Below are 27,319 nucleotides of genomic sequence, written 5' to 3'. Positions count from 1 at the left end.
CACATGACCCTGAAGATAATGTAAGGCTTCTGTCCTCTCCCTTTCCTCCAGGGCAGATCTGGTGGCCTGTGCCTCATTCTCAGTAGGTGTGGGCCCGGCTGCTACTGCCGCCCAGACAAGTGAATGTGGCCACATTGACCCACAGGTCATGCTTCCATCACAGTAGGCGTGTTGCTGTGGTGACAATGGGACCTGTGACATGAATGATATGCGGCCTGGGCGCTGTAGAAAGAGGGGAGGAGGAGGAAACAGGAGCATAGTAAAGAGATGGTAACAGTTACTAATATGCTGCTTCTACTTCTAGGACAGTAGATCCTCGGAAGACTGCGGATAGATCCACTGCAGACAGGTACCCACTAGCCCCTCTTCCCGGTCTTCACCCAACCAGTGTGGTTATCAGCATCTAATAACCCACGGTGGAACCCGCCACCATGTGGTCTGGCTCTAATGCTGTGCGACAGATGTTATGATGAACACAATGTTCAACTGCTCTGAAGGAGCTGAGTGAAACGGCCTTTCTGAACGTCCTCCAGGCTGAGGCAAGCCTGCTCCCCAGTACCAGCGACCAGCAGTGTGACCCTAAATCCGCTGTTTTGTTTCTGTTCCAGACTCCCAGAAGCCAACCACCTTCCTTGGTGAGTTAGTTCCCTTGCTTCAGACAATCTGATGAAAAAAAGGTTAAGGTCATTACCAAGGCTTTTAGAATGCAGTTTCTGGATTGCTGTGGACATGACCTGAGAGAAAACACCTGCTGGCTTGTCTCTGCTACCTTGTAGCATTCAGTCAGAGGGGGACATTCTCTTCAGCATTCTGTGGAACTGGTCTGGCACTGGCCAGTCCCTAGGGTGATGATTGCTTTTGTTCCTTACAGGGCTGAGACTCAGCGGGGAGGCAGAAGGTGGTCAGAGAGGAGGTATGTATACACCCGAGCTGAGCCTTCAGACTGGTCATTTCAAAGAGAGTTCTTGGACAAGACCAGGAGCTCTTCACGCTGTGACCAAAGAGTAACAGACCTCAGGACGCGGCAGCTGCTCAGGGAGCAGCTGTTTGTTCTGCGGGGCTACATGCTGCCCTCCCCACATCTCCACCCCTGCCTGAAAACCTGCTCTGCTCTCTCTAGGCATCCCAGAGTGAAGGATGATGAAAACTGCACGCAGGGTGGCGACTTAAATAAAACTTTATTTATACTTTCATGTCAGTATGTGTTTTTGGCTCGTAGTTTCTCTAGGGCTTTCTGTGGAGGAGATAAAAAATAGAATTTAGTAGTTTATCCTCCCCAGTGAGCCCGAGTCTTTAGGAGGGCCTCGCCGTACTTTGTGAAATTCTTTTGCTCTGTTTCTGGAATAACCATCTTGCCTGGCCTTGTCTTCCCTTTGCTGTTTGACTTGAGCTATCTGATTATATGACCTGCAAAAACATGGAGGTGTATGGTTTCAACTGGGTGACAGTCTCAACTCGCTTGGGGGAAGAGGCGCAGGTTCACAGACATACCTTAAGGCCCTCTGGTGCGAGGAGGCCCTTGCCTCTAGTGGAGGTGAAGCTCCCATCTTGCATGTGCCCTTGAGGCAATTCTCAGATCCTGAGTAGGAAACCCCCAGTGTAAGATAAAGAAGACTGCTGAGCAGGGTGGGTGGGGGAGTCCATGAGCAAACCCCACTCAAACCTCCTGGCTAGGGGCCCGGGAAGGTGGCGCTACAGGTTAGGTGTCTGCCTTGCAAGCGGATGGACCGATCCCCCGGTGTCCCATATGGTCCTCCCAAGCCAGGGGTGATTTCTGAGCACATAGCCAGGAGTAACCCCTGAGCGTCAAACGGGTGTGGCCCAAAAACAAAAAAAAAAAAAACCTGGCTTGAGAGCTTTGCTCTTTGAGTTCTCCCAGGACCGAGTTTTACTCCGCAGTCGCAGTTCCTTCTGGCGCTGGGCAGACCTCTCTATGAACGCCTTGTTTCTGGTCAGGAACGCTTCCTGCAAGCTCCCTGGCAAAACTGGGAGCTGTGGGGAAGTAGCTATTGGGAAAAAAGCTCAGCTGTTCAGGCTGCTGTGCCCATTTCACTGAATGGGGATGATGGAGGGAAGGCACTCACCTGAACGCTCTGCTCTGTGGTGCCTGTGTCCTGCCCCTAGGTGAGTGTCCTGTAGGGGATGCAGAATCCTTTGCAGTCACCAGCCCTGGTACTCATACTTTATATGGCTGCTCTGTTAAGGGGACTTGGGTGGTGGTGTCATGGGCGCATTGTTACCTTCTAGAATGCAGTGTTGGGGAGGGGTATGGGCACTTTCAGGATGAGTCACTGGTTTACCTTACACTGGAAGAACTTTAAGCTTTTCTTCCACCTGCTACTGGGAGCTCAAGGGGCTGCACAGAGAGTCTGCCCAGTTCATGTGGCAGGAGAGGGTGGGAGAGGCCTCTGACTTGCACATGGCCAACCTAGGTTTGATCATAGGTCCCCAAGCCTGTCAGGAGTGATTTCCTAAGCACGAGTAATCCCTGGGCACTGCCAGATGTGGCCCACAAACAAAAAAGTATGGTGTAAGATTAAGAGGATGCTGCTTACCCGAATGCTTTGGGCCTCAATTTCATCCTCTTCAAGCTTTAAGGCCCCAAAGTCTTTTTCGCTGATGCTGGTGTCACTGATGCTCACCAGGGTGAGCTCAGGCTCTTCCATTATGCCTTGGCCAGAGTCTGTCTCCTGAGTCATTAAAGCAGTGTCAGGGTGAGACCTAACTTGACAGTGTAATGGAGAGCCAGGCTCCCACCCCATGTCAAGCTAATACTTGGCCAGCCCGGGATGCAGGAGGCTGAGTGGCCCAGCAGTGACAGGGCCAGCCTCACTCACCCAGACTGGAATGTGGCTCTGGAAGCACAAGGAGCCAGAGCTCACTGAGACCTCTGGCCCTGCCAGCTGCCCTGGACCCTCAGCAGAGCTGATGTGGCTCAAAGTGGGTGGCGTCGAGGCCTCGGCTCTTTTAAGCAGCTCCCAGGCTTCACAGAGCTGGCTTTTGCCTCCTCCGAGGTGGTCACCCAGTTCTCCCGAGGTTCCTGTGTGGGCCCCAAGGTGGTCGACCGATTCTCCCGACAGCTGGGTTCCTGTGTGGTCCTCACCCAGTGGGGACAGGAGCTGATGGAATCCGCCCAGCAAGGCCAGACTCGGCAGGGTTCCTGTGGGGTGCTGACCGTGAATACTCTGTGGTGCTTCCAACTCTTCAGAGCCGTGTTTCAGAATGCCCAGGAGTTGGGAGTTGAATCCTGCCTCAATGCTGAGAACACTGGGCAGGTCTGCGTGCTGCTGCCTTTCCAGTGAGGACTGTTCTGGAAGGAGATTTAAAGAAAAGCTTCCAAACCTGTATGAAGAAGTTAGGAGCAGCGGGTAGAGAAGGCACTTGCCTTGCTTGCAGCTGACCTGGGTTCAGTCCCCGACATCTCATATGGTCCCTTGAAACATTTCTAGCAGTTAGTAGTAAGCCCTGAGCACAAACAGGCATGCCACCCCCTCCCCAAAACGTTGAGGTCATCAATACAAGCTGTAAAACTTGACAGATAATGTGAGCTGGAAGGTCCCTGCTCTCGGGTTAGAAGACTTAGAAGAAAAGGTGCGGATCTCACACGGATTTAGAAAGCATTGAAACTTATTGACTTCCACAAAAGACTTCCACTAGATATAGATGCTATTCTTTTGTTTTTGTTTTCTGGGCCACACCCTGGCTCTGCTCAGAAATCACTCCTGCAGGTTTGGGGGATAAGGGATGCTGAAGCTTGAATCCAGGTCCGTCCAGGGTTGTCGGTGTCTAAGCAAATGCCCTGTGCTATCACTCTGGCTCACAGAAGCTATTCCTTTTTGGTTTTCGGCCACAGCCACCGCTGCTCAGAAGTGACTCCTGGCTCTGTGCTCAGAAATGGCTCCTGTCAGGCTAGGGGGCCATACATATGGGATGCTGGGGATCGAACCTGAGTTTGTCCCGGGTTAGCAGCATGCAAGGCAAACACTCTATTTGCTGTACTATAGCTGTGGCTCCCACAGGAACTATTCTTTAAATTCACAAGGCAGCACAACTGGGCACGCTGCAGAGGGCAGCAGGGCACAGCAGGAGCTAAGGCGTCACCCAGCCTCCGGGGCCCCTTCTCTGCATCATACACACCCTCACAGTGGTCGGCAGCCAAGTGTGGAGCTGTGGGGAGGTGTGGAGGGTGGAGCCTCAGTGCCGTCTGGGAGTCCGAGCTGGTGGACAAAGGCAGGCTGGAACAGCTGGCAGGGGAACACTCCGAGTCCTGGCAAGACAGGGCAAAGGCTGAGACCTCTCCCTTGGTACTCAAGTGCCAGCTCCTGCTCTGACAGTGTTTCTGGGGAGAGGGGCTGGGCCGTCCCCGGGCAGCCCACCTCAGTGCAGTGCCTGGCACTACAGGGAAGCAGCTGGACTCCAGCACTCAGTCAAGTGTGCAGTGCTGCGGGCAGACACCCCAGTACCTGGGACAGCTCCGGGCTGTCTCGGAACATCCCACAGGACAGTGACACGTCAAAATCTGGGTGTGGCTCTAGGGGAGCGAAGAACTGCTGGTGGAGGTTTGGGAAAGTCAGCTCCAAGTCTGCGAAGTCAACTTCTGGGATTTTGAGGGAAAAGAGAAGTAAGATGTTTCCAGCCTAGAAAACCAAGGCCGGGAACATCCACACGTGGGCTGTTAGGTGACCAACCAAATCCTATTACTTTCAAAAGACCCACCGCTGTTTCTTTTTTTTTCTTTTGGGACACCCCTATCAGCATTCAGGTATTACTCCTGACTGCACTCATGAATATCTCCTGGCAGGTCCAGGGACCATACGGGATGCCAGGGTTCAAACCCAAGTCAAGTGCATGCAAGGCAAATGATTTCCGCCCTGTGGTTATTGCTCTGGATCCACATTTCTGACGAAGATGCTCTCACGGAATCACATTTCTGCCAGACTAAATTTCCATTTCATCTGACCTAAAATTTTTGTTTGTTTGTTTGTTTGTTTTTTGGGTCACACCTGGTGGCGCTCAGGGGTTACTCCTGGCTCTAAGTCCAGAAATCGCTCCTGGCTGGCAGGCTCAGGAGACCATATGGGATGCCGGGATTCGAACCACTGTCCTGCATGCAAGGCAAATGCCCTACCTCCATGCTTCCATGCTATCTCACCGGCACCCTAAACTCTTTATCGGAGAGCAGAGGGGACTTTGGCCCATTCCAGTGGACCTCAGGGGACACAAAAGGTGCCCAGGATGGAACCAGAAGTGGCTGCACACGACGGAAGGGCCCTAAGCCCTGTCCAGTCTCTGGCCTGACTTCAGAGGTCATTACAGTCACCGCAGTGCTGCTGGTGCTCTAAGATCGTGGCTAGAGACGTCCCACCCCGCTGGTAGTTATTCTGATCCCAGTCCTGCTGGACATGTGTGTGTGTGTGGGGGCTCCCTCCGCTCTGCTGCATGGGCAGCAGCAACCACTTCCCGGGACACTGCTGAGATGCACAGGGCCACGTTACCCAGCATGGCCGGCGTCTCAGCCGCCGCTGAGTGTCTGGTGTCCCCGTGTGCATGTGCTCTCTGTGGCAGGAGTGTGGCCACATCCAGCAGGTCAGGTCTCGGGCGGAAAACATGCTCTAATGCCTCGTTCAGCGGCCCAGAGTCCACAAGCTGGGGAAAAGGCTCTGAAATCCGAGATAAGTGCACAGGGTCAGCATGGCTGGCAACTGCTCGGTGATGTTCAGAGATGCAGAAAATCTGTTTGGGGGCCTGAGTAATAATAGTACACCGGTAAGGTGTTTGCCTTGTATGTAGCCAACCCGGGACGAACCTGGGTTCTCTCCCTGGCATCCCACATGGTCCACCAAGCCTGCCAGGAGCGATTTCCAAGTGCAGAACTAGGAGTAACCTGTGGCCCAAAAACCCAAGAAGAAAAGAAAAGCTGTTTGCTCTGGTGCATCCCTGGGCCTGCCGGAGTTCTTGCCACATGGGGGAGGGGCAGAAGCAGCTTCTAAGGGTGCGGGGAGGCCAGCACCCCTGGCATCCACAGGCCAATGTTTCCAGGCACTGCCAGGACACTGAAACATAGCACTGCTCAAGGTCTCCCAGGCACTGTCTGCTTTCTCGGGTGCCAGCAGCCCTCCGGGCACTTACAACACACAATGACATTTTTACCTGAATCTGTAAGGCTCAAGTCTGTGTCTTCGGAACTGAAGAAGCTCCCAGTAGAAATAGAGACTGACAGTGGCCCGTGATGTGTCTCCTGAGCTTCAGTCTAAAATGCAGGAAGGTATTAGTAGACCACAGGGTAGGAACCAGCGTGTAGAGTGAGTTTGCCTTCCTACCCTCTCTCCTTCCCTCCTTTCTTTCTTTCTTTCTGTTTGTTTGTTTGTTTGTTTTTGGGTCACACCCAACAGTGCTCAGGGGTTACTCCTGGCTCTACGCTCAGAAATCACCCCTGGCAGGCACGGGGGACCATATGGGATGCCGAGATTTGAACCACTATCCTTCTGCATGGAAGGCAAACACCTTACCTCCGTGCTATCTCGCCGTCCCTCCTTCCTTCCCTCCTTCTTCCTCCCTCCCCTCCTTCTTCCTTTTCCTTCTCTCTCTCTCTCTCTCTCTCTCTCTCTCTCTCTCTCTCTCTCTCTCTCTCTCTCTCTCTCTCTCTCTCTCTCTCTCTCTCTCTCTTTCAAACACACAGACACACACAGACACACACACAGACTTCAGGCAGACTCAGATCTGGGCACCACCGGAACAGGCTCGGGTTGTGCATGTGAAGGATGAAGACGAACACTCAAGCATCTCACATCCACCCCACACTCCTCAAACTTCACACCCACAACGCACCTCCTGTAACTCCACGGCATCCCCCACGATACAGCTGGGAACCGCACCGGGCCGCTGGGCTTCTGCTCCTTTCCCTGAAAAATCAACAATTTTCTCGTTCAGCGGGGCGGAAGGGAGAGTATCGCGACAGCCTCTGTGCAGCGTGGGGCCTGGGGCCCGCTCTACGGGGAGTTAATTTTCCTTTACCACCTCATTTCAGGTCAGAAGGGATCATGACTACCGGAATGAAGACAAGACCTGGACCAAGCATTAGCGTCCACCTGGGAATTAAGCAGCATTTACCTAGTGAATCAATATAAAAGGACAAAACCCCTCATCCTCAGACGCTGCTTCTTCCCTCAGCTTCTGGTAATAGAGCTGCGTCTCGCTGGGTTGAATGATATAGGGCAGCAGGAAGGGCACCTCTGGCACATGGCTGACCTGGGTTTGATCTCTGGCATCCCATATGGTGGGCTCAGGGGGTCATAAAGGAGTGAGCCCTGAGCACAACTGGGTAATGGGCAAAAATCGAAATACAAAACAATGGGGCCAGAGTGATAGCACAGCAGTAGGGCTCAATCCCCGGCACCCCATACACCAAAGAAACAAACATAGAAAATAATAAAAAAAGAAAACAACAAAACAACCTAGCCTGGCTCTGTGGAGGGGAAGAGACTCCCAGGCCTGCAGAGCTCACGGCCTGCAGAAGACTGTCAGGAAGGGCCCTGAGCACTGAGGCAGGAGGGCCCCTGAATAATCAGGAAGAGAGCATCAAGTGTGGGTTTCCCAGCTTGGATGATACCGACAGGTTGGCTGCTCTCCTCACCTGCCTCAGCAGCCTCGAAGGCTGGCGGCAGTAGTAGTAGAGACGGAGGCTCGGCTTGGGCACCGCCCAGGACGCTGTGTTCTCGGCTAATGGACACTCTCAGGGGGTCTCTGTCCTGGTCAGAATCCAGGTTAGCTGGGAGGCAAAGGAGGAATCATCAACTTCCGCACATGGGCTGGAGATAGGAGGATTGAGGCACTTGCCTCGCACATGGCCCAGCCAGGTTAGGTCACCCAGTACCCATATTGGCCCCTCAAGCCCAGCCAGGAATGAACCCTGACACTCTCTCACCCCAAAAGCGCCCTCCCACCGCATAGCCGAGCCAGTCCCTCCTGTGGTACCTGGCAGCATGGAGGACTCGGCCTCCTGGATGGCGCTGAGCTCGTGCTGCTGCAGCTCCAGCCCACCCTGCACTCGGGACAGGGGCGGTTTGGGGAGTGTTCGATGCAGGGTCCTGGGCGGGGGCACCGGGGGCGGCTGGGCCAGCTGTGGGGCTTGGCACAGGCCTGGGAAGGGCCCCATGGTGGGAGCAGAGAACGACGATGGGTTGGAGAGCACCCCAGCCCACTGCAGGGGCGTGCACATCTGCAAAGGTGAAGGCAGGGGCGGCAGGTCACAGGGACAGCCGGCCCCCAGTGACAGGTCATCCGTCACTCTGGGTGAGATGATTAAAGGCCACAAACGTGTATCAGGGTGGGAGTGACAACACAGTGGGGAAGGCTTTTGTCTGGTATGTGGCCAACCCAGGTTCAATCCCAGGTTCAATCCAGCCTGCCAGGCAGGAGTGATTCCTGAGCACAGAGCCTGGAGTAACCCCTGAGCACTGTCAGATGTGACATCCCCACTAAAAAAATGTGCTGGGCATGCTTGGAGGGGGTGACGAAACCATCACAGAACTAGCACCTCTGATGGGGTCCCAAGGCACAAGTCAAAATGCAGAATCCCAGTGGATGTAGGTGAAACCGTGACCGTCAGGTCCAAGAAAAGCCACCGAAGCACAACCTGGACCCCCAGGGCCTATAGGAGGCCAGGCGACCACACAGCTAGCTACTCACCTGGGTGCTGGGTGGATCCTGCGGGGCTGCTGAAGGCCTCTGCCCTTGTCCTGGGGCTTCTCTCTGCAGCCCCCAGAGTTGACCTGTATGCTCGCTGCTGAATAGGCCTGAGTCGTAGGGGTCCATAAGCCTGACTCCAGCCAAGACTGGAGGGAGGAATGGGGAAGGCACAGAAGTGGCCAGGACGGGCTCGCTGGTCTCCTGCAGTGCCATAAGCTCAGACCCACTCAGGGGGCCAGAGTCAGGGGTACACTCAGCCCCCACTGCTCTTAGCACCTGCTCTGTCTGCAGGCCTTGCTGATCTGCCTGCTGAGCACCAACGGCCTTGCTCTGCCTACCCAGCTGCTCCTGCAGAGTCGCCAGACCACTGAGGCTGAGGGACAGAGATTCTGATGACAGTGATGCACTGGACACAGCCCCATCCTCCGGTTCTGTTCCCATGGTCCCGGTCAGGTCTTCCCTCTGGGCCGCCAGCCGTTCCTGGAGGGCTCGGAGCTGGCCCTGCTGAGGCTGCAGGAGCCATGACAGTGCCTGGAGCCGGTCCTGCAGCTCGGAGACCCGCCTGGGGTTGGGGCCAGGGTCCAGTGGGACAGGAGGCAACTCCCGAGGGTCTCGGAAATCTGTGGCCTGAGAGGGTAGGTCTGTAGGCACAGATGAGGCCCCGGCGGGTGCAGAGGGCAGAACTTCATGGTCCCGGAGGAGGATGTCGCTTGTGTCTGGCCTCTTGGGATCGCCCTTCACACTGCTCTGTGCAAGGACCTCATTCTGGGATCGCTTCTCAAGCTCTTCCAGTCCTGGGGGCGACGTGGTGTGGCTGAAAGGGGCTGACACATGCTCCAGGGGCTCTTCAGATGCTGCTGCCTGGACTGGGGCTAGGCTGGGCTCACGCGCAGGTTCCTGGGTTTCTGGTTTGGTCTCCGAGACCCCCTCCAGCACGGGCAACTGTTGGCGATGCGTCAGGTGTATCTCCTCTGGCAAACGGAGAAACTCATCCAGGGGGCCAGAAGGGAGATGCAGCTCCTCAGTAGGGATGGGTAGGCTGGACGGGAGTCGGGCACCAATGTGCCCAGGGTCCCAGGGTCTCTGAGCGAGGAGCTGGGCCTGGGCACGGTGTCGGGTCTGCAGGGCGATCTGCTGCCTCTCCAGCTGGGCCTGGAGTAGCTTGAGGCACTTGTGCAGGGGCTGAAACTGATGCTGGATGCTCAGAGGGCTGGCCCCAGGCTGTGGAGGGGCTGGAGGAGGAAGTGGAGGTGGAAGAAGAGAAGAATGAAAAGGAGGAGGTGGAGGAGGAAGAGGAAAAGAAGGTGGAGGAGGAAGAGATGAGCTGGGTTCCTGGCGGAGCTCCACATGTGAAGTGTCCATGGGAGGCACCTCTGGGGCCTTCCTCCCATGCTCTGTCTCCTGAGATTGGGGGCCCCCAGAGAGGCCACTGTGGAGGGCAGAGGGTGGGGCCGCAGCAGGAGGAAGGGGGGCCTGTGGCAGGAGAAGGAGGTCCCCTGGCTGCCCTCCACTGCCTGTCTGCCTATTCAGCTGTGCCCTCCGCTGGTCCAACTGCTCTTGCAACAGCTTCAGATGGTCCCACTGGACGGCCAGAGTGTCTGAAGGCAAGGACTTGGCCAGGCTTGTACCGACCAAGGTGGTAGGCAGCGAGTGGCACGTGGGCATGGAGGATGCCAGCGTTAGCCCAGAAGACCTGTCCTCACTGGCACTGCATGTTGCGGGCAGTGTGGGGTGGGCCAGGGCCCCAGGAAGCCCCAGGCTGGGCTCTGCCCTGCTCAGCACTAAGTGAGCCTGGCTGGGTGCAGCCAAGGGACCTGGCTCCAGGCCACGGGTTGGGACAGAGTCACTGGTGCTCTGGCCTGTGCTCCTAGACCTGGGCAGGGGGAATGGGGTGCCAGGTACCAGGGATGGTAGCGTGTGGCAACTGGAGCTCAGTGATGCGCTAGCTGTGGACGCATGCTTTCCTCTCAGCACGCTCTGGAAGTCCAGCAGCCGCTTCCTGGCCATCTGCACTGACTGCTGGTGGAGCCTGGCATGAAGACATGGCACGGCCTGTCAGTCAGCTCAGGGGCTGAAGACATGGCAGCACGAGCCCCCTCCTAACACACATAGGCACCCATGGGCACCTGTTCTGCCGCAGCAGATGATGTTGGTAGGAGCGGATCTTCTGCCGGTGGTCATCCTCAGCAGCCCCGGGTCCCAACGGCGACGAGGAGGATGAGGAGCTGACCTGAGAGACAAAGCTGCCGTCACACCTACTCTTTCCCAAGGACCCTGCTCTGCCAGAAGTTCCCAGGGAGTCCTGGGGCCAGAGCACAGTAGGGAGGTCTCTGGCCTCTCATACAGCTGGCCAGGATGCAATTTCAGGCACCACATATGGTCCCCGCCAGAGATCCTTGAGCACAGAGCGAGGAATAAGCTCTAGCACAGTCAGGGGAGGCCCAAACATCATTACACCACAAGAAAAATAACGTCTTAAGAAAAAGAAAACAGGGCCAGGCGGTGGCGCTAAAGGTAAGGTGCCTGCCTTCCCTGCGCTAGCCTTGGACGGACTGCGGTTCGATCCCCCGGTGTCCCATATGGTCCCCCAAGCCAGGAGCAACTTCTGAGCACATAGCCAGGAGTAACCCCTGAGCGTTACCAGGTGTGGCCCAAAAAACAAAAAACAAAACAAAAAAAAGAAAACAAAAGCCACTGGGCCACTATCGACAGAGACATTCCCCACCTTTCATACACTATACAGAAATACACACACAGGTACTAAGACACATCCACACGCAAAGACACATTCATCCACACAGATATACAGAGATACTCAGATGGACACATGCATACAGCCATGTAAATACTATACATGCATAGAAACATACATAGATAGATGCAGAGACAGCCACACACACTATCCACACGTAGAAACAGATTCACTCCCTCCAGACTGAGGTGTCCCCAGGCCCAGTGCTGCCACCCACCTCCTCCTGCTGGGCTACCGTCCTCTCTTCCTCCCGCTGGGCTCTCAGGCCTTCATGCTCCAGTCTGAGCTTTTGCAGCGCGATTTGCTCCAGCAGTTCCAGCTGCCTTTGTTTCTGCTCTTCGATTTCCAGGATCTGGGTGATGGGAAGCTGAGACTTATCCAGCGGCCTAGGCTCAGCTCAGCGGCATGTCTAGTTTCCACCGAGCTCGACCCTACGCTGACTGGAGCACTGGCCTCCAACACTGCCTCACTGGAAGGTCTGAGAAGGCCTCACACTCGGCCAGACCAGGACCAGCAACCACAGGTCCCATCCCAGGGAGGCCACAGGGACTCCCACATGGGGACAGAATCAGTCAGTGGCTGGTGCTTAACACAACCCCTCAGGCAGCTTTCAAGGCATCTTCCACGGCTCCAGAAGGTTCTGCCACCTGGCCCTGCTGTGGCCCATCTGAGGAGGCAGCAGAACAGCATCGACTCACAGAAGCAGAGGGAGCCAACATAGGCGCTCTGACCACTCTTTACAGGCAAACTAATTATATCAACAACAAAGTGTCGTGTGAAGTTGTGGGGGCTGGGGACAGAGGGGGGGTGTGATCCGGGTTCAACCCTGGGAACCAATGGCCCCAAGCCCGTTGGGCACAAAGCCACCCTCCAACCTCTGCACTGAGTCCAGGCCTAAAGTAGTTTAGGAGATGGAATTCAAATGTGTCCTTTTTTATTGGGGGGTGGGTCACACCCGGAGGCGCTCAGAAGTCAGTTACTCCTGGAAGGCTTGGGGGACCATATGGGATACTGGGATTCGAACCAGGGTCTGTCCTGTGTTGGCTGCATGCAAGGCAAATGCCTTACCGCTGTGCTATCGCTCCAGCCCCTCAAATGTGTCCTTTTGAAAGAAAGACTTTCTCAGGGGCCTGTGGAGCTGTGGGCTCAGTATGCTAGAACTCAGACAACAGTCCTTAAGATCCCAGCCATGTGGGCTCTGGCAGACCCTCTTCAGGCAAGAGACACCAGGATGGGCCCGGAGAGATAGCACAGCGGCGTTTGCCTTGCAAGCAGCCGATCCAGGACCAAAGGTGGTTGGTTCGAATCCCGGTGTCCCATATGGTCCCCTGTGCCCGCCAGGAGCTATTTCTGAGCAGACAGCCAGGAATAACCCCTGAGCAACGCCGGGTGTGGCCCAAAAAGCAAAAAAAAAAAAAAAAAGGAGACACCAGGATTTTGGAGGGCTGTTGAGTTACATGGGAAACACCTCTGAAAGGCCCTCTAAGCCCTTCCCGGTTCCATTACCAGGAGCCCCGGCACATCTGGAAACCAGTAGCAGCAGCAGGAAGGGCTTTGTGCCCACAAAAACCTGGAGGCCACCCTGAGATGGGCATGGGACCCTGCGACCTTGTACCTTCTTCTGCCGTGCAGCCATGCGGATCCGGGCGGCCGCCTCCTGCGGGTGAAGCAGCACTGAGTCCATGCTGGCATCCACAGCAGGGCTAGGCAGCGTCTCCTGTTGCTCTGAGAGCCCCCCAAAAAGCTGTCATCACCTGGGGCCCTCACTTGAGGCCTTCATCAAGGCAGAGCCCTGCTCACCCACTCAAAAAGGCCAGGGCTATGGGGCCATGACACGCACCTACCCCCACTGCAGGCCCGGTCTCAGGCTCACGGGAAGGCAGGCTGAACTCCACAACTGGGGGCTCCGAGTCACTCGTTGGGACCTCACTCTGGGTGGCTAAAACAGAGGAAGCTGGCAGTGTTGCCGGTTTTCAAGTAGTGTGCCTGGACCCACGCATGAAGCCACGCACAAATATGTTCCTGTCCACACACCTACATCTAGTTCCCAGTCATGGAACAAATGCACCTGCCCACGTATAAACAAACACACAAGCAGTCACAGGAACAGCAGCACCCCCACTCACACCCTCTGTCCAATCCCCAACACTCAGGATCTGCCTGGACTGAGGGGGTCTCAACCCTGACTGCCCCCCGCCCCCGACCCCTCACCTGCGGACGTCTCTGTTCCAGCCATGGGATCCCGGCTGCTGCTGTCCCTGGCACTCGTGGGCAGGCCGCTCTCCTCCTCAGACCCAGGCTGAAGCGTCCACAGGGACTTCTGAGTTCGGATCTTATTCAGCAGCTTCTTGAAAAGCACCTTCGAAGGCACTGGGTGGCTCTTCACTGCTGTGGGAGTGAAGGACAAGAGCGAGCGCTGTGAGCACCTCCAAGACCGAGCCATGCGGCAACACAGAAGCACGACTTCACGTACAAAGCTAGTCAGCCCCGATCACAGGAATATGACCAGCAAGAGTTACTGTTCAACTTCAAATGAAGTAAATCCAAGAGGTTGCACACAGCATAAACTTCAAGGCTCCACGCTGACAGGAACAAATATTCCTTCTTGCCAAATGGTGTGAAATCAGCCCTCGTGCCCTCTTTCCAACCCCAAGTGAACAGGTCTGAAGCAGGGTCACACGGATTAATAAACCAAGCCAGTCAGGAGAGAATCATGGAGTTGGCTGGGCTTCTCACCTCATGGTCCCACTCCAGGCCAACCCAAACTGAAACCTCTTTTAATTACCAACCAGGAAGGGGCCAGTGGAGTGAGATCCAGGTGGATTTTTGTTTGTTTTGTTTATTTTTTGGGTCATACCCGTTGACGCTCAGGGGTTCCTTCTGGCCATGCGCTCAGAAATCATTCCTGGCTTGGGGGGCCATATGGGATGCCGGGGATCAAACCTGGGTCTGTCCTCAGTTAGCTGCATGCAAGACAAACTCTCTGCCAATGTGCTATCACTCCAGCCCTGAGACTTCACTTTTAAAAAAACACAAGTCGGGGGCCGGAGCAACAGCGCAGCGTTAGGGCGTTTGCCTTTCACGAGGCTGATCCAGGACAGAACTTGGTTCGATATCTGGCATCCCATATGCTCCCCCCCAAGACAGGAGCGATTTCTGAGCGCATGGCCAGGAGTAACCCCTGAGTGTCACCAAGTGTGCCCCCCTCAAAAAAAAAAAAAAAAAAAAAAAACCAACAACAACACAAGCTGTGGGGCTGGAGCAATATTATAATGGAGAGGGCACTTGCTTTGCCCAAAAGCTGACCCAAATCTGACCTACTGCATTTCATAAGGTTCCCCAGGCTCTGCCAGGAGTGCAGAATAAGGGTTAAGCCTGAGCATCACCTGGTGTGCCTGAAAACAAAACCAATCCTACAAACTGCTGCTTAAGCTTCTTTCCACAGCACACAGGAGAAGCAACTGGGACCCTGGGCCAGGATGGAAGTTCCGGGGAGAGAATGCAGCTCTGAGGCGCGGCCAGGCCTCTCCCACTGAGCCCGCAGCAGCTCTCACCATCAGTGTCGCTGGAACTCGTGGGCTCCTCGTCCACCGCTGAAGGGCCTGAAGCTTCCTCGGGTATCGGCATCTCCTGCTCCATGGAAAGGTCCAGCTCTTCGTCTCGGACCTGGTTGGCCGCAGTGGGCAGAGGCTCCGGCTCCAGGTGCAATACCAGGTTTCCTTTCGCCTCTGCCAAAGCACAGTCATATGAGAGGTCATCCCAAGGGTCCTCTGGTCGCAAGTTCTCATGTGCCCATATCCAGCACCACCTGGCTCAGCGGTACCCTCCAGCCCAGCCCCCCAAAGCCATGCTAGAAACACCCCTCGGGCCCTCACTGTGGTCAGCGTTGTATAAGTCTTCGAAGGCGAACTCCAGCTCTCGCTGCCGGTCCTCCTGTGCCTCGGTGCGCCGGTAAGGCAGTTCAGCCAGCTGGGTTGGCATCTGGGCTACCAGCTGCCTCTTGCGTGCCAGGTCCTCCTGCTGCAGCCGCTGGAGCTCTTGCAGCAGCTTCTCTTGGTTCTTGGGGGTAAAACAAGCGACTCAGTGAGCAGGGCAGGGACAGAGCCATGAGAGCCAGGAGGCCAGGGCCTCCTTCCCTCTGAGTGTTCTGCACAACCTGGTGTCCACCACCCCGCCCCAGCTTGAACCTGAGCCAAGTGGATCTTCCTCAGCGCTTGGCAGCCACGTTTGTGGGCCTTCTCGCTGTGCTCGGCTTGCGTCTGGGACAACTTCTTCTGGGCTTCAGCCAATCGTTCCACTTCTTCTTCGGCAGCCAGATGAGGGTCTGGCTAGCGGTCGGTCAATCCATGGCATATCAAAAGAAGTTAAGAACATCAAGCAACCCAACCAAAGGACTAGCTAATCAACTTAAAAATAAGGTATCTAGGGGCTGGAGTGATGGCACAGCGGTAGGGCATTTGCCTTGCAGGGGTCCAACCCTGAACCGACCCCAGTTTGATTCCTGGCATCCAGGGCTGGAGCGATAGCACAGTGGTAAGGTGTTTGCCTTGCACGCGGGCAACACAATTTGACCCTGGTTCGAATTCCAGCATCCCATGTGGTCCCCTGAACCTGCCAGAAGCGATTTCTGAGAGCAGAGCCAGAGTAACCCCTAAGCTCTGCTGGGTGTGGCCCCAAACAAACAAAAACAGGCACAAACACTTAAGTGTAAGAGTGATTTTAACTGTTCCACAAACATCTCCACACACACCAGGAGAAAAAGATAATGAGAGCTCTGATGGTTTGTCAGCCACACTCCTCAGGCCCAAGGATGTGCTCTACCCGGCACATTTGCCATGTCACGATTGGCTACATAAAGAAGTTGCAGGGAGGGCCAGAGAGATAGCATGGAGGTAAGGCATTTGCCTTGCATGCAGAAGGACAGCGATTCGAATACCGGCATCCCATATGGTCCCCGAGCCGGCCAACAAAACAAAACAAACAGTTGCAGAGAACTGAAGATGACGATGAAAGGTAAACAGCTGCAGAGCTGGTAACATGGTGTAGGAGTCTCCCCACAACACACAGGGAACAAGGGACTCCAAACCTTTCAAGTCCGCTGAGTCTATGGGGCCAGGTTAGCAGCTTGTGACATTAGTTAGGCTTCTCGGACTTGTTTATAGACAGCCAGGAGGTGCTCAAAGGCTGGAGCCCAGACTCTGTTTAGCCCACCAGAGGCCGATCTGACTCTCGGCACCATGTCTCCCAAGCACCGCCAAGCCAACACGAGACCTGAAGGACCCTGAAAGTGTCCTAAACATGCAGCCACCTCCACAGCCAGCAAACTTCCTTCCTGTTTCAGAATCACTCACACTACTCCTGATGTAGCAATTCCAGGTAAGTAGGACAGAGAGAGGGCAGCCCTGTCATTGGGGTCCCCATACTCAATGAGTCCACGAACCACAAAGGGCAGAGGCGTGGGTAAGTTCACCAACCGCTCACCTGCTCTGTGTCAGCTTCCCGGCTCACCAGGCTGCAGAGATGATGGTAGGAGGCACGGCTGGGTTTCACCGAAGAAATCCTACTGACATCGATGTTCTGAAAACCAGAAGACACAAAGGCAGTTCTTTTTTTTTTTTTTTTTTTTTTGGTTTTTGGTTTTTGGGTCACACCCGGCGGTGCTCAGGGGTTACTTCTGGCTGTCCTATGGGACACCGGGATTCGAACCAACCACCTTTGGTCCTGGATCGGCTGCTTGCAAGGCAAACGCCGATTTGCTATCTCTCCGGGCCCAGGGCGGTTCATTTTTTTTAAGCATCGATTCAAGGCTGGAGTGATAGCCCAATGGGTAGAGAGGTTTCTCTTGCTCCCAGACCTGGATTCGATCCCCGGCATCCCATAGGGTCCTCCAAACCTACCACGAGTGATTTCTGAGCTCAGAGGAAGGACTGAACCCTGAGTGCTGCCAGCTGTGGCCCCCAAATAAAAACAAAAACAGGCACAAAAAAAGAGGCATGAACTGTCATTAAGAAAAATAAGTTCTGGCTGGCCCAAGTGCAGTGGTGTTTACAATTAATTGGTCACAGCCAGTTACAGATTTCTTTGTTCCTTCTCCACTCCCACTGCTTCACTTGACTAGCCTAAACAAAAAAAAAGAAAAAGAAAAAAAAGTTCTGGGGCCAGAGAGATTGCACAGCGGTAAGGCATTTGCCTTGCATGCAGAAGGATGGTGGTTCGTATCCCATATGGTCCCCGAGCCTGCTGGGAGCAATTTCTAAGCGTAGAGCCAGGAGTAGCCCCTGAGCACTGCCAGGTGTGACCCAAAACACACACACACACACACACACACACACACACACACAAATATATATATATGTAAGTAAATATTCCATAAAAATATGAGTCATTATATATATATATATATATTTTTTTTTTTTTTTTTTTTGGTTTTTGGGCCACACCCAGCAGTGCTCAGGTGTTACTCCTGGCTGTCTGCTCAGAAATAGCTCCTGGCAGGCACAGGGGACCATATGGGAAACCGGGATTCGAACCAACCACCTTTGGTCCTGGATCGGCTGCTTGCAAGGCAAACGCCACTGTGCTATCTCTCCCAGCCCGAGTCATTATATTCTTTAGACACCAACAACTATCATGACAATGGTAGTGAGTGAGAGAAATAGAATGCCTGTTTCGAATAAGGCAGGGGGTGGAGGAAGAAGATGGGGGCATTGGTAGTGGGAAAGTTGCACTGGTGTAGGGGAGAAACCAAAACACAATCATGTTTGTAATCCTGGTGCTTAAATAGATATTAAAAGAAAAGAATGGCGTTTGCCTTGCAAGTAGCCGATCCAGGACCAAAGGTGGTTGGTTCGAATCCCGGTGTCCCATAGGGTCCCCTGTGCCTGCCAGGAGCTATTTCTGAGCAGACAGCCAGGAGTAACCCCTGGGCACCACCGGATATAGCCCAAAAACCAAAATAAATAAATAAAATAAAAAATAAAAAAAATATAAAGAAAGAAAAGGGTCAGACTCCACTGTGCCTTCCAGTGCAACTGAAATCCAAGTCTTCCTCCTGGATCCCAGGGATCAAGTGTCGCACGGCAGATGGTGCAGCAAGGAAGCAAGTGGTGAGAGCATCAGCTTACAGGGTGCCCGAATGACAGACACAGCCCAAGGGAAAAACGTGCAGACACACACTAAGCCCCTGTGTCCCCGAAGTGGCTTTTCTGAAGAGAATGGTGACAGCCACCTCAATCACTGCCCCAAGAGGCTGATGTGAAGGAGGTAACCAAGACCTCTTAAAAACAAAGCCTTGAGGCTGGAGAGATAGAATGGAGGTAGGGTGTTTGCCTTTCATGCAGAAGATCGGTGGTTTGAATCCCGGCATCCAATATGGTCCCCCGTGCCTGCCAGGGGCAATTTTTGAGCACAGAGCCAGGAGTAACCCCTGAGCGCTGTTGGGTGTGACTCAAAAACCAACCCCCCCTCAAAAAAAAAAAAAAAAAACAGAGCCACTCACCAAGCACAGCAAGAGAAATGCCAAGAGACCTCCTCAATTTCAGTCCCGTAAAGAAAGAAATGTGGGGCTGGGCGGTGGCGCTAAAGGTAAGGTGCCTGCCTTGCCTGCGCTAGCCTTGGACGGACCGTGGTTCGATCCCCCGGTGTCCCATATGGTCCCCCAAGCCAGGAGCTACTTCTGAGCACATAGCCAGGAGTAACCCCTGAGCATTACCGGGTGTGGCCCAAAAATAAAAAATAAAAAATAAAAAATAAAAAAAAAAAAAAAAAAAGAAAGAAATGTGGGGTAGGAGTGATGGCACAGCAAGGAGGGTGCTTGCCTTGCAAGCAGCCATTCCAGGTTCGATCCCCAGTATCCCATAGAGTCCCCCAGGCCTGCGAGGAGTAATTCCTGAGTGCAGAGCCAGTAGTAACATCTGAGCGCTGCTGGATATGGCCTTAAAACCAAAACAAACAAGCTTGGGGCTGGAGGGATGACAACAGCAGGAAGGGCGTTGCCTTGCGTATGGCTGACCTGGATTCTATGATTTCCAGCACCCCAAAAGGTTCCCTGAGCTCACCAAAAGTAAGCTCTGAGCACCGACAGGAATGACTCCCAAACAAAACGAACAAAATTAAAGCATTTTAGTTTTTCAAACAGTGGTTCGAGATGACTGGGCCAACTGAACCCGAACTGGACACTGAGTGATGCTACTACTATCTTGGTTCGAAAGGTGTGAAATTCAGTCCTGACACGTCCCCGATACACACGGGCTGTCAAACCCCTCTGCCAACAGTCCTATGTGAGCACGGGAAAGGGGCGATCTGCACTGAAGCCTCATTGGTGACACTCCTGTACTTTCTTCAGGCCACACACCTCGAACAGAGAAGGTGGCGGTGGTGGCAGGCGTGTCATTCTGGCTGATCTCTCCTTCTCCACGAGCAGTGCGTCCTGGCGGGCCTGCAGGTGCCTGTGAACAGGGGGACAGAGACTGTGTACCCACAAATGGGCCGGAGCCTCAGGCCCACCCTGGGGCTAACAAGGCACAAGGCCGCTTTCTTGGTGCTGCTGGTCTGTTCTGTGGTTGCACCAAAGGCTAGTTTGAGGTGCCCTCATGGGGCAGGGACCAGTGTGGCTGCTCAGCTGTCTCTGAAGCCCACAACTGCACCCACAGCGGTTGGGAGAGGCACCCGCAAAAGATCTATGCGCTACAGTGTGGGGACACATGAACCTGCAGAAATGCCAGACCCTGGAGGCAGGACCCTGGCCCTGAGCACTCCTTTCCCCCCACTCCCGCCTCTCTGGCCTATTCTCTCTCCCCAACCCCGCTCTGCCCGACCACCCCATTCGCTGGTTCCTAGTGGCCCCAACACATGACCTTGTTGTCTGGTCATCGATATCCCAAGTCTCTCGGCCTCTCACCAAGCCAACTTCATGGGCAGACACAGCAGAGATCCTCACTGCTCACCTGGTCTGCTGTTTCTTCAACTGCTCTTTTTGACTTTTCTGCACTTTCAGGGCCTCTTTATGCCTGATCTCCGCTTTCCTTTTCCTTTCTACTGCTTGCTGTTCCAGAGCATCCAAGTCAGGTTCCTAGAAATACATGTATCACTTCAGGTGATTGCTATATATATATATATATATATATATATATATATATATATATATATATTTGTTTTTTGGGTCACACCCGGCAGTGCGCAGGGGTTACTCCTGGCTCTATGCTTAGAAAATGCCTCTTGGGCCCGGAGAGATAGCACAGCGGCGTTTGCCTTACAAGCAGCCAATCCTGGACCAAAGGTGGTTGGTTCGAATCCTGGTGTCCCTGGTCCCCCGTGCCTGCCAGGAGCTATTTCTGAGCAGATAGCCAGGAGTAACCCCTGAGCATTGCTGGGTGTGGCCCAAAAACCAAAAAGAAAAAGAAAAAAGAAAATGCCCCTAGCAGGCTTGGGGGACCATATGGGATAATGGGATTCGAACCGCCATCCTTTTGCATGGAAGGCAAACACCTTACCTCCATGCTATCTCGCTGGCCCCAATGATTGGTATTTTTTAATTTAATTTAATTTTACTGAAACAATCATGATCAACAGAATCTTTTTTTGTTTTTGTTTTTGTTTTTGGGCCACATCCGTTAACGCTCAGGGGTTACTCCTGGCTATGTGCTCAGAAATCACTCCTGGCTTGGGGGACCATATGGGATGCTGGGGGATTGAACCTCGGTCTGTCCTGAACCGGCGTTGTGTAAGGCAAATGCCCTACCACTTGTGCCACTGCTCCAGCCCCAAAAGAATCCTTTTTTATTTTTTTCTGTTTTTCTTTGTTTGTTTCTGTTTTATCTCTAACAACAAAATCCTTCTTAGCTGAATTTGAGGTATATAATGAGTCAGGGCCCTTCCCACCAACAGTGTCAACCTCCTTCCACCCATGGACCCAGAGTGCGTCCTATCCCACCACCCTTTGCCCCCTGGCCTGCCAGAGTAACAGGCCCCTTTGAGTTTAGATTATTAAAGTTTAGGTCCCTTGATTCTACTGTTGCTGACTTTGGCTTGGATATTTAGTTCTGTCCTTATTTATTTCCCTGCCAATGCACCTGAGACCATCAGGTGTCCTTATTAACCAAGAAGAAAGCTTCAGGGGCCAGAGAGATAGCCCAGTGGAGGGTCATTTGCCTTGCACCTGGGTTCAATTCCCGGCCTCCCATATGGTCACTTGAGCCTTCCAGGAGCGATTTCTAAGCACAGAGCCAGGCGTAAACCCTGAGTGCTACTGGATGTGGCCCAAAAACCAAAACCAATTAAAAAAAGAAAAAAACGTCAGACATGATCATCCAGTGGTCCCGGCAGGGAGAATCTTTCAGAAACTTCAGAGAATGAGCTCCGGGGTCTGGGCCAATGCTCACACAGACCATTCTCGACAGACTAAGCCAGGGCTCAGGGAAAGGCCCGACTGGCACATTCTGTTCTTTGCCTCACTGGCAACTCACAGCTAAGATCTCACCTTCTTTGAGGCCGGCTTTTCTGCCAGCTGAGCTCGACCCAGGGCCTATAATCTTGTCTTTTTCCAGCCATGAATCAAAAGCAACAAAGTAGACCGGACACCAGCACAATCCCACACACTCGGGAGTGAGAACCACGATGCTGTGAGGCGGGGACTTGGCCATACTGTGTGATGTGGCTGCATCTGATGAGGTGGTGGTGAGTGGGTGAGGACTGGGGAGGGGGCCAGGTCTTACTTCCCAGAGAGTGAAGAACTGGGAGGAAATAATACTCGTCATGTGACTCAACTGCCTCCCCAATCTTACTAAATCTACGAAGCACTCAGACTGGCCAACGTGTGAATGCATTTTTCTCAGATGAGCCTTTTTTTGTTTTTGTTTTTGTATTTTGGGTCATATCCGGCAGCACTCAGGGGTTACTCCTGGCTCTATGCTCAGAAATCGCTCCTGGTAGGCTCGGTGGACCATATGGGATGCCAGGATTCGAACTACTGATCTTCTGCATGCAAGGCAAAACACCTTACCTCCATGCTATCTCTCCGGCCCTCCTAAGATCGAGGTCACCCCTCTTGGGAGCTCAGAGTGAGTCCAGGCCCTGTGTATGTGCTGTATGAGTTCTGCAACTGCTGTTCCCCCCCCCCCCCCCCCCGCCTTAGTGGTGGGGAGTGGAGCTAGCATCTCCTGGTGCTCAGAGCCTAATTCCAGTTCACTACTTAGGGGCCACTCTCCCTGGTGACTGGGAAAAGATGGGTGTTGCATCATCCTAGGCCAGGTACAACTATGCATGTTGTTTGCTTGTTTATTTTCTTTTTGGGCCACACCTGGCAGTGCTCAGGAGTTACTCCTAGTGGGTTCAAGGGAATCAGATGGGATGCCAGGAACTGAAACTCGGTCAGCCACCCACATGCAATGCAAATACCCTACCCCTACCTACAACTCTATAGCACTGGCCCACTTCTTTCTCTTCTCTTCTCTCTTCTCTTTCTTTTCCTTCCTTCCTTCCTTCCTTCCTTCCTTCCTTCCTTCCTTCCTTCCTTCCTTCCTTCCACCCACCCACCCATCCATCCATCCATCCATCCATTTTTGGGCTACATCCAGCAGTGCTCAGGGTTATTCCTGGCTCTGTACTCAGAAACCACTCCTGGCAGGCTCAGGAAATCATATGGGATGCTGGGGATCGAACCTGGGTAGGTCACATGCAAGGCAAACACCCACTAAGCTATCTATCACTCTGGCCTCTGTTCCCCCAACCCCTTTTGAAGCCATATACAGTGCTGCTCAGAGCTTTCTCCAGCCTTTGCTCTCAGGAATCACTCCTCATGGTGCTCAGAGGACCATATGAGATGTCAAGGACTAAATCCAGGTCAGCCACATACAAGGCAAAAACACTCTGTCCTGGGGCTGGAGGCAAGGCATTTGTCTTGCACGCTGAAGGTCAGTGGTTCGAATCCCGGTATCCCATATGGTCCCCGAAGCCTGCCAGGAGCAATTTCTGAGCATAGAGCCAGGAGGAACCCCTGAGTGCAGCCAGGTGTGACCCAAAATCCAAAAGAAAAAAACACCCTGTCCTGGGACCGGAGCAATGGCATAGTGGTAGGGCTTTTGTCTTGCACACAGCTGACCTAGGATAGACCATGGTTTAATCCACCAGTATCCCATATAGTCCCCCAAGCCAGGAACAATTTCTGAGTGCATAGCCAGAAATAACCCCTGAGCGTCTGGATGTGGGCCCCCCCAAAAAAGTAAAACAAAACAAAACCTATCTTGCTTCACAAAACAATAAAAGAAACTTTAAAAACAAAAACAAACAAATAAAAACACCCTGTCCTATCTGTCCACTATACTATCTGTCCAGCCCATGATTTACTTTGAACTAATATTCCTCCCACATACATGGCCAAAGAGGCATCACTTACATTTTCCTTGGCTTGCTGATGTCCCTCTCCCATCGTCCTTAGGCTCGCCAAATACAGCTTTTCCAGCTTCTTTATTTTCTGAGTCTGCGACTCTTCCCATTCTGTCTTCAGCTCTTCTGCCAAATGAACTAACTGCTGGTTTCTCCTCCGCTTTATATCTTCTCTTATCTGGAAAGCGATGCTCCTTTCTTGTTCTCGAACCTGCAGAATCAAGGTCATGATATGAAAGGAGGCTTCCTTCAATCTTTTTGAGAAAACATTTTAGAAACAGGAATTCTCAGCATCCTCTTAAGCTCCTCCGTTTCCTAGAAATATTCACATCGGACAAGGCAGGTGTGTGGAGCAGAAATCTGAGTGATGTAGAAAGAACGAAAACTTGAACCTGACTTCTCAAGCTCCCTGACACATTGACTGCTATCTTTTCCCCCAGAGCCCCTATCGGAAGCTCTAGGGTATAACAGCCCTTATCAACAGGCTCCCCAAAACCTCACCATTTCTTCCTAAAAGGCTCCTAGAAACGAATCATTCTTCTACACTAACAACTTTTCCGGGAAGTCCTCCCCTCTAATTCTCATCATCTTTTACTCTTTCCCAGTGATTTCTGGGTCAGATAAGCCCACCACAAACTCCTCCATCTAGTCACCATTTCGTGCTATTTCCCACATGTTCTATGAGATGCAGAAAGCAGGGTGCTAGGCAGGTGAGAAGAACTTTAAAGGTAAGCTGGTTCTTATGGTCTCTAGTGTCAGAACACTAATGGCCAACGACAAGGAGGCTCAGTCAGACAAGAAAAAGCAGGTAAAATAAACCCTACCTGCAGCAGCCTCAATTTTCGTCGTCTTTCATAATCTTCCTTTAGAATGAAGGCTTCCTCATTCGGACTCAGCTTCAGCCTGCCGGCACTCACCACCTTCCTTTTCATTTCTGGGCACTGCAAAGATAAAGGTTCTAAGTTTTCAAAGAGGAAACGAGTCCATCAAAGTAGGGAAGCAGGAGCTAGAGCGATAGTACTGCTGATACAGTGCTTTTCTTGCATGAGGTGGACCCGTATTAATCCCCAGCATCCTGTATAATCCCTGAGCACAACCAGCAGTGATTCCTTAGCACAGAGCCAGAAGTAACCACTGGGCATCGCCAGGTGTGGCCCCAAAACAAAACAAAAACAAAAGTAGGGTAGCAAGGATTAGAAAAGAAGCTTCCGACTGGCGAGACAGCATAGTGGTCCAGCGTTTTGTTTGCCTTGCACAAGGCTGACCCCGGACAGACTCTGGTTTGATTCCTGGCATCCCATACAGTCCCCCAGCCTGTCAGGAGCAATTTCTGAGCACAGAGCCAGGAGTAACCCCTAAGCGCCACCAAGTGTGGCCCAAAAACAAACAAAAAAGAAAAGAAGTTTCAAGTGCACTTCACATTTGAGGAAGTGCATAGAAGTGAATAAAGATTATTTCACATAAACAATGCCCAACTTGTTTCTATGCAGCCATCTCTAATGACACATTGAGCCCAAATGATGTAGGTCAACAGAAAACTCTCGTCTTCAAACTCTGGGACTCCGGGAAATCACCAGCATTGAATCCCTTTATTCATGGACTATTTGTCTTCAGGGGGACGGAGAAATCTCTGCATCATATGACCAAACGCCCAGCTATAGGGACAAGGCTGCGTACCAGCCTTTGTTTCGTCCAGAGAAACAAAGGCCACTTGGCAACTGTGACTAGGAACTCTGGGCTTGCACACTTTGCCCTCCTGACTGGCACAGCTCCCCATTCTGGCCCGTCTCAGTCCTCACAGGCCTGTGAGATGCAGTGTGACAGCTGGGGATGGGAGGACATCGGAGGATATGCAAAGGATGTGCGAACTGCAGCTAAGCCCTGGAGTGTCCCCGCAATGTGCAGAGCTCAGTTTTGGGATGGCAGAGCCAGGCCAAACTTTCATGTACCAAGGATGGTGCAAGGCAGGGATCCAGGCCACCACCAAAGAGACAGGCTTGGGGCCAGAGCTCAGTGAGCAAAGCGCCCCAGAACCTCCACCTGCCAACTGTGCAGCAGAGGTCCCCAGCACCTTTCACACTGGAGGTGCTTCCCAACACCCAAACCTCAGCACCCTTCCTCCGAGAATCCCTTCCTTGGACCCTGCCATCCGAGCACCTCTTCCCTGCATCCTGAACTCTGAACACCCCTTTCCCTGCACCCCAATCTCCTAGCACCCCTTCTCTGCAGACAGACATCCGAGCACCCCTTTTCTGCACCCCAATCTTCCAGCCCCTCTTCTCTGCAGCCAGACATCCAAGTACCCCTTCCCTGCACCCTTAACTCTGAGAATCCCTTCCCTGTATCCCAATCTTCTAGCGAATCCAGCCCTCTTCTCTGCAGCCAGGCATCCGAGCACCCCTTCCCTACACCCCAATCTTCCAGCACCCTTTCTCTGCAGCCAGACATCCAAGCACCCTTAACTCTGAGCTCTCCTTCCCTGCACCCTAATCCTCCAGCCCCCTTTTTCTGCAACCAGACATCCAGCCCCCTTCCCTGTACCCCAAAATTCCAGCACCCCTTCCCTGCACCCTGATCAACCTTTCCCTGTACCCCAACCGCCCAACACCCCTTCTGTGTACCCCGACATCCGAGCTCCCCTTGCCTGCACCCCTCCGCCCGACACTCACCGCGCTCCGCGAGGCCGCAGGAGGCCGGATGCCCCCGGGATTGCTCAAAGCTGGGAGACCTCGGAGCAGCGTCCCAACAGCCGTTCGTGCGCATGCGCGGGGGGCGGGATGGGCCTTACGTCACTTCCGCCATTCAAACGGCCCGCCAATGGCGGGGCGGAGCCGCGGGAAGACCTGGAGCCGCGGGGGGTTATCGGGAAAGTGTTGCCGACGTGCTCTTACGCACGGCGTCGCGCGCGCGTACGTTTACCGCGGACACGCGCCCGTTTGTCACGCGCACGTTCTTCGCGCACGCGCACGCCGACGCTGCCTTTGTCCGGCTTGCCCGCCTTCTCCTGCGCTTGGGGCTCCGCTCTCTGTGCGCGATTCCTGGGGCGCGCGTTGGGGGGGACCCACAGGCGGGATCTATTCCCGCAGCTATGCGAGGGTCTGTCTGGTGGGGGGAAATGCTGCCCGACGTGGCCCCGTGCGTTGCGGTGCGGCTGGTGCTGGCGGCCAGGCCTCCCAGCCTCGCCTCGAGTTTGCATCCAAATGTCAGGGCGGGGAGTGGATTTGGGGGGCCCAGGGGGTGTCCCGGTCGGACGAGAGGCCTTCCCGGCCATTGGGATTCCTGGTAGAGACTCAGTTCTAAGCCTCTGAGAGTCGGGAGAGAGAATTGGGTGGTGCATGGTGGCAGGTGCATGGCCAGGATGGAGTATTTTGGGGGGCATCAGGGAAAGCAGAGGTCAGGGGGTTCTGCAGGGGAGCACCTGCCTGCACCCCAGAACAGCCCCTCCAAGCCAACAGGGATGATGGGGAGACGAACTTGAAGCACTTTGCCCTCCAACTT

General features: G+C 53.7%; 1 protein-coding gene and 3 non-coding genes across 4 annotated transcripts; 3 read left to right on the top strand and 1 right to left on the bottom strand.

Annotated features, from left to right (window-relative positions):
• Nucleotides 1–69: 69 nt before the first annotated feature.
• Nucleotides 70–203, top strand: LOC126017236 (small nucleolar RNA SNORA1). Its single transcript, XR_007498870.1, has one exon. It is a non-coding gene; the product is annotated as a small nucleolar RNA SNORA1 (small nucleolar RNA).
• On the bottom strand, nt 158–26,584 carry CEP295 (centrosomal protein 295). The gene is made up of 27 exons (XM_049779015.1): nt 26,491–26,584; nt 24,646–24,779; nt 23,832–24,032; nt 20,386–20,510; nt 19,794–19,887; nt 16,922–17,017; nt 15,628–15,768; nt 15,316–15,499; nt 14,995–15,168; nt 13,652–13,828; nt 13,281–13,379; nt 13,056–13,165; nt 11,687–11,792; nt 10,815–10,914; nt 8,689–10,717; nt 7,975–8,218; nt 7,634–7,768; nt 6,829–6,902; nt 6,151–6,250; nt 5,437–5,660; nt 4,464–4,637; nt 4,050–4,267; nt 2,838–3,342; nt 2,556–2,690; nt 2,085–2,133; nt 1,845–2,006; nt 158–222 (listed from the first exon to the last, which is right to left on the bottom strand). The coding sequence occupies exons 1-27, from the start codon at nt 26,582–26,584 to the stop codon at nt 158–160; spliced, it is 5,949 nt and encodes a 1,982-aa protein (XP_049634972.1).
• LOC126017228 (small nucleolar RNA Z40) lies at nt 460–528 on the top strand. The gene has a single exon (XR_007498863.1). It is a non-coding gene; the product is annotated as a small nucleolar RNA Z40 (small nucleolar RNA).
• Nucleotides 682–799, top strand: LOC126016477 (small nucleolar RNA SNORA32). The gene has a single exon (XR_007498274.1). It is a non-coding gene; the product is annotated as a small nucleolar RNA SNORA32 (small nucleolar RNA).
• Nucleotides 26,585–27,319: the final 735 nt, after the last annotated feature.

Source organism: Suncus etruscus, chromosome 8 (assembly GCF_024139225.1).
Source record: "Suncus etruscus isolate mSunEtr1 chromosome 8, mSunEtr1.pri.cur, whole genome shotgun sequence".
NCBI lineage: Eukaryota > Metazoa > Chordata > Mammalia > Eulipotyphla > Soricidae > Suncus > Suncus etruscus.
This window is presented reverse-complemented; position numbering and strand designations above follow the sequence as displayed.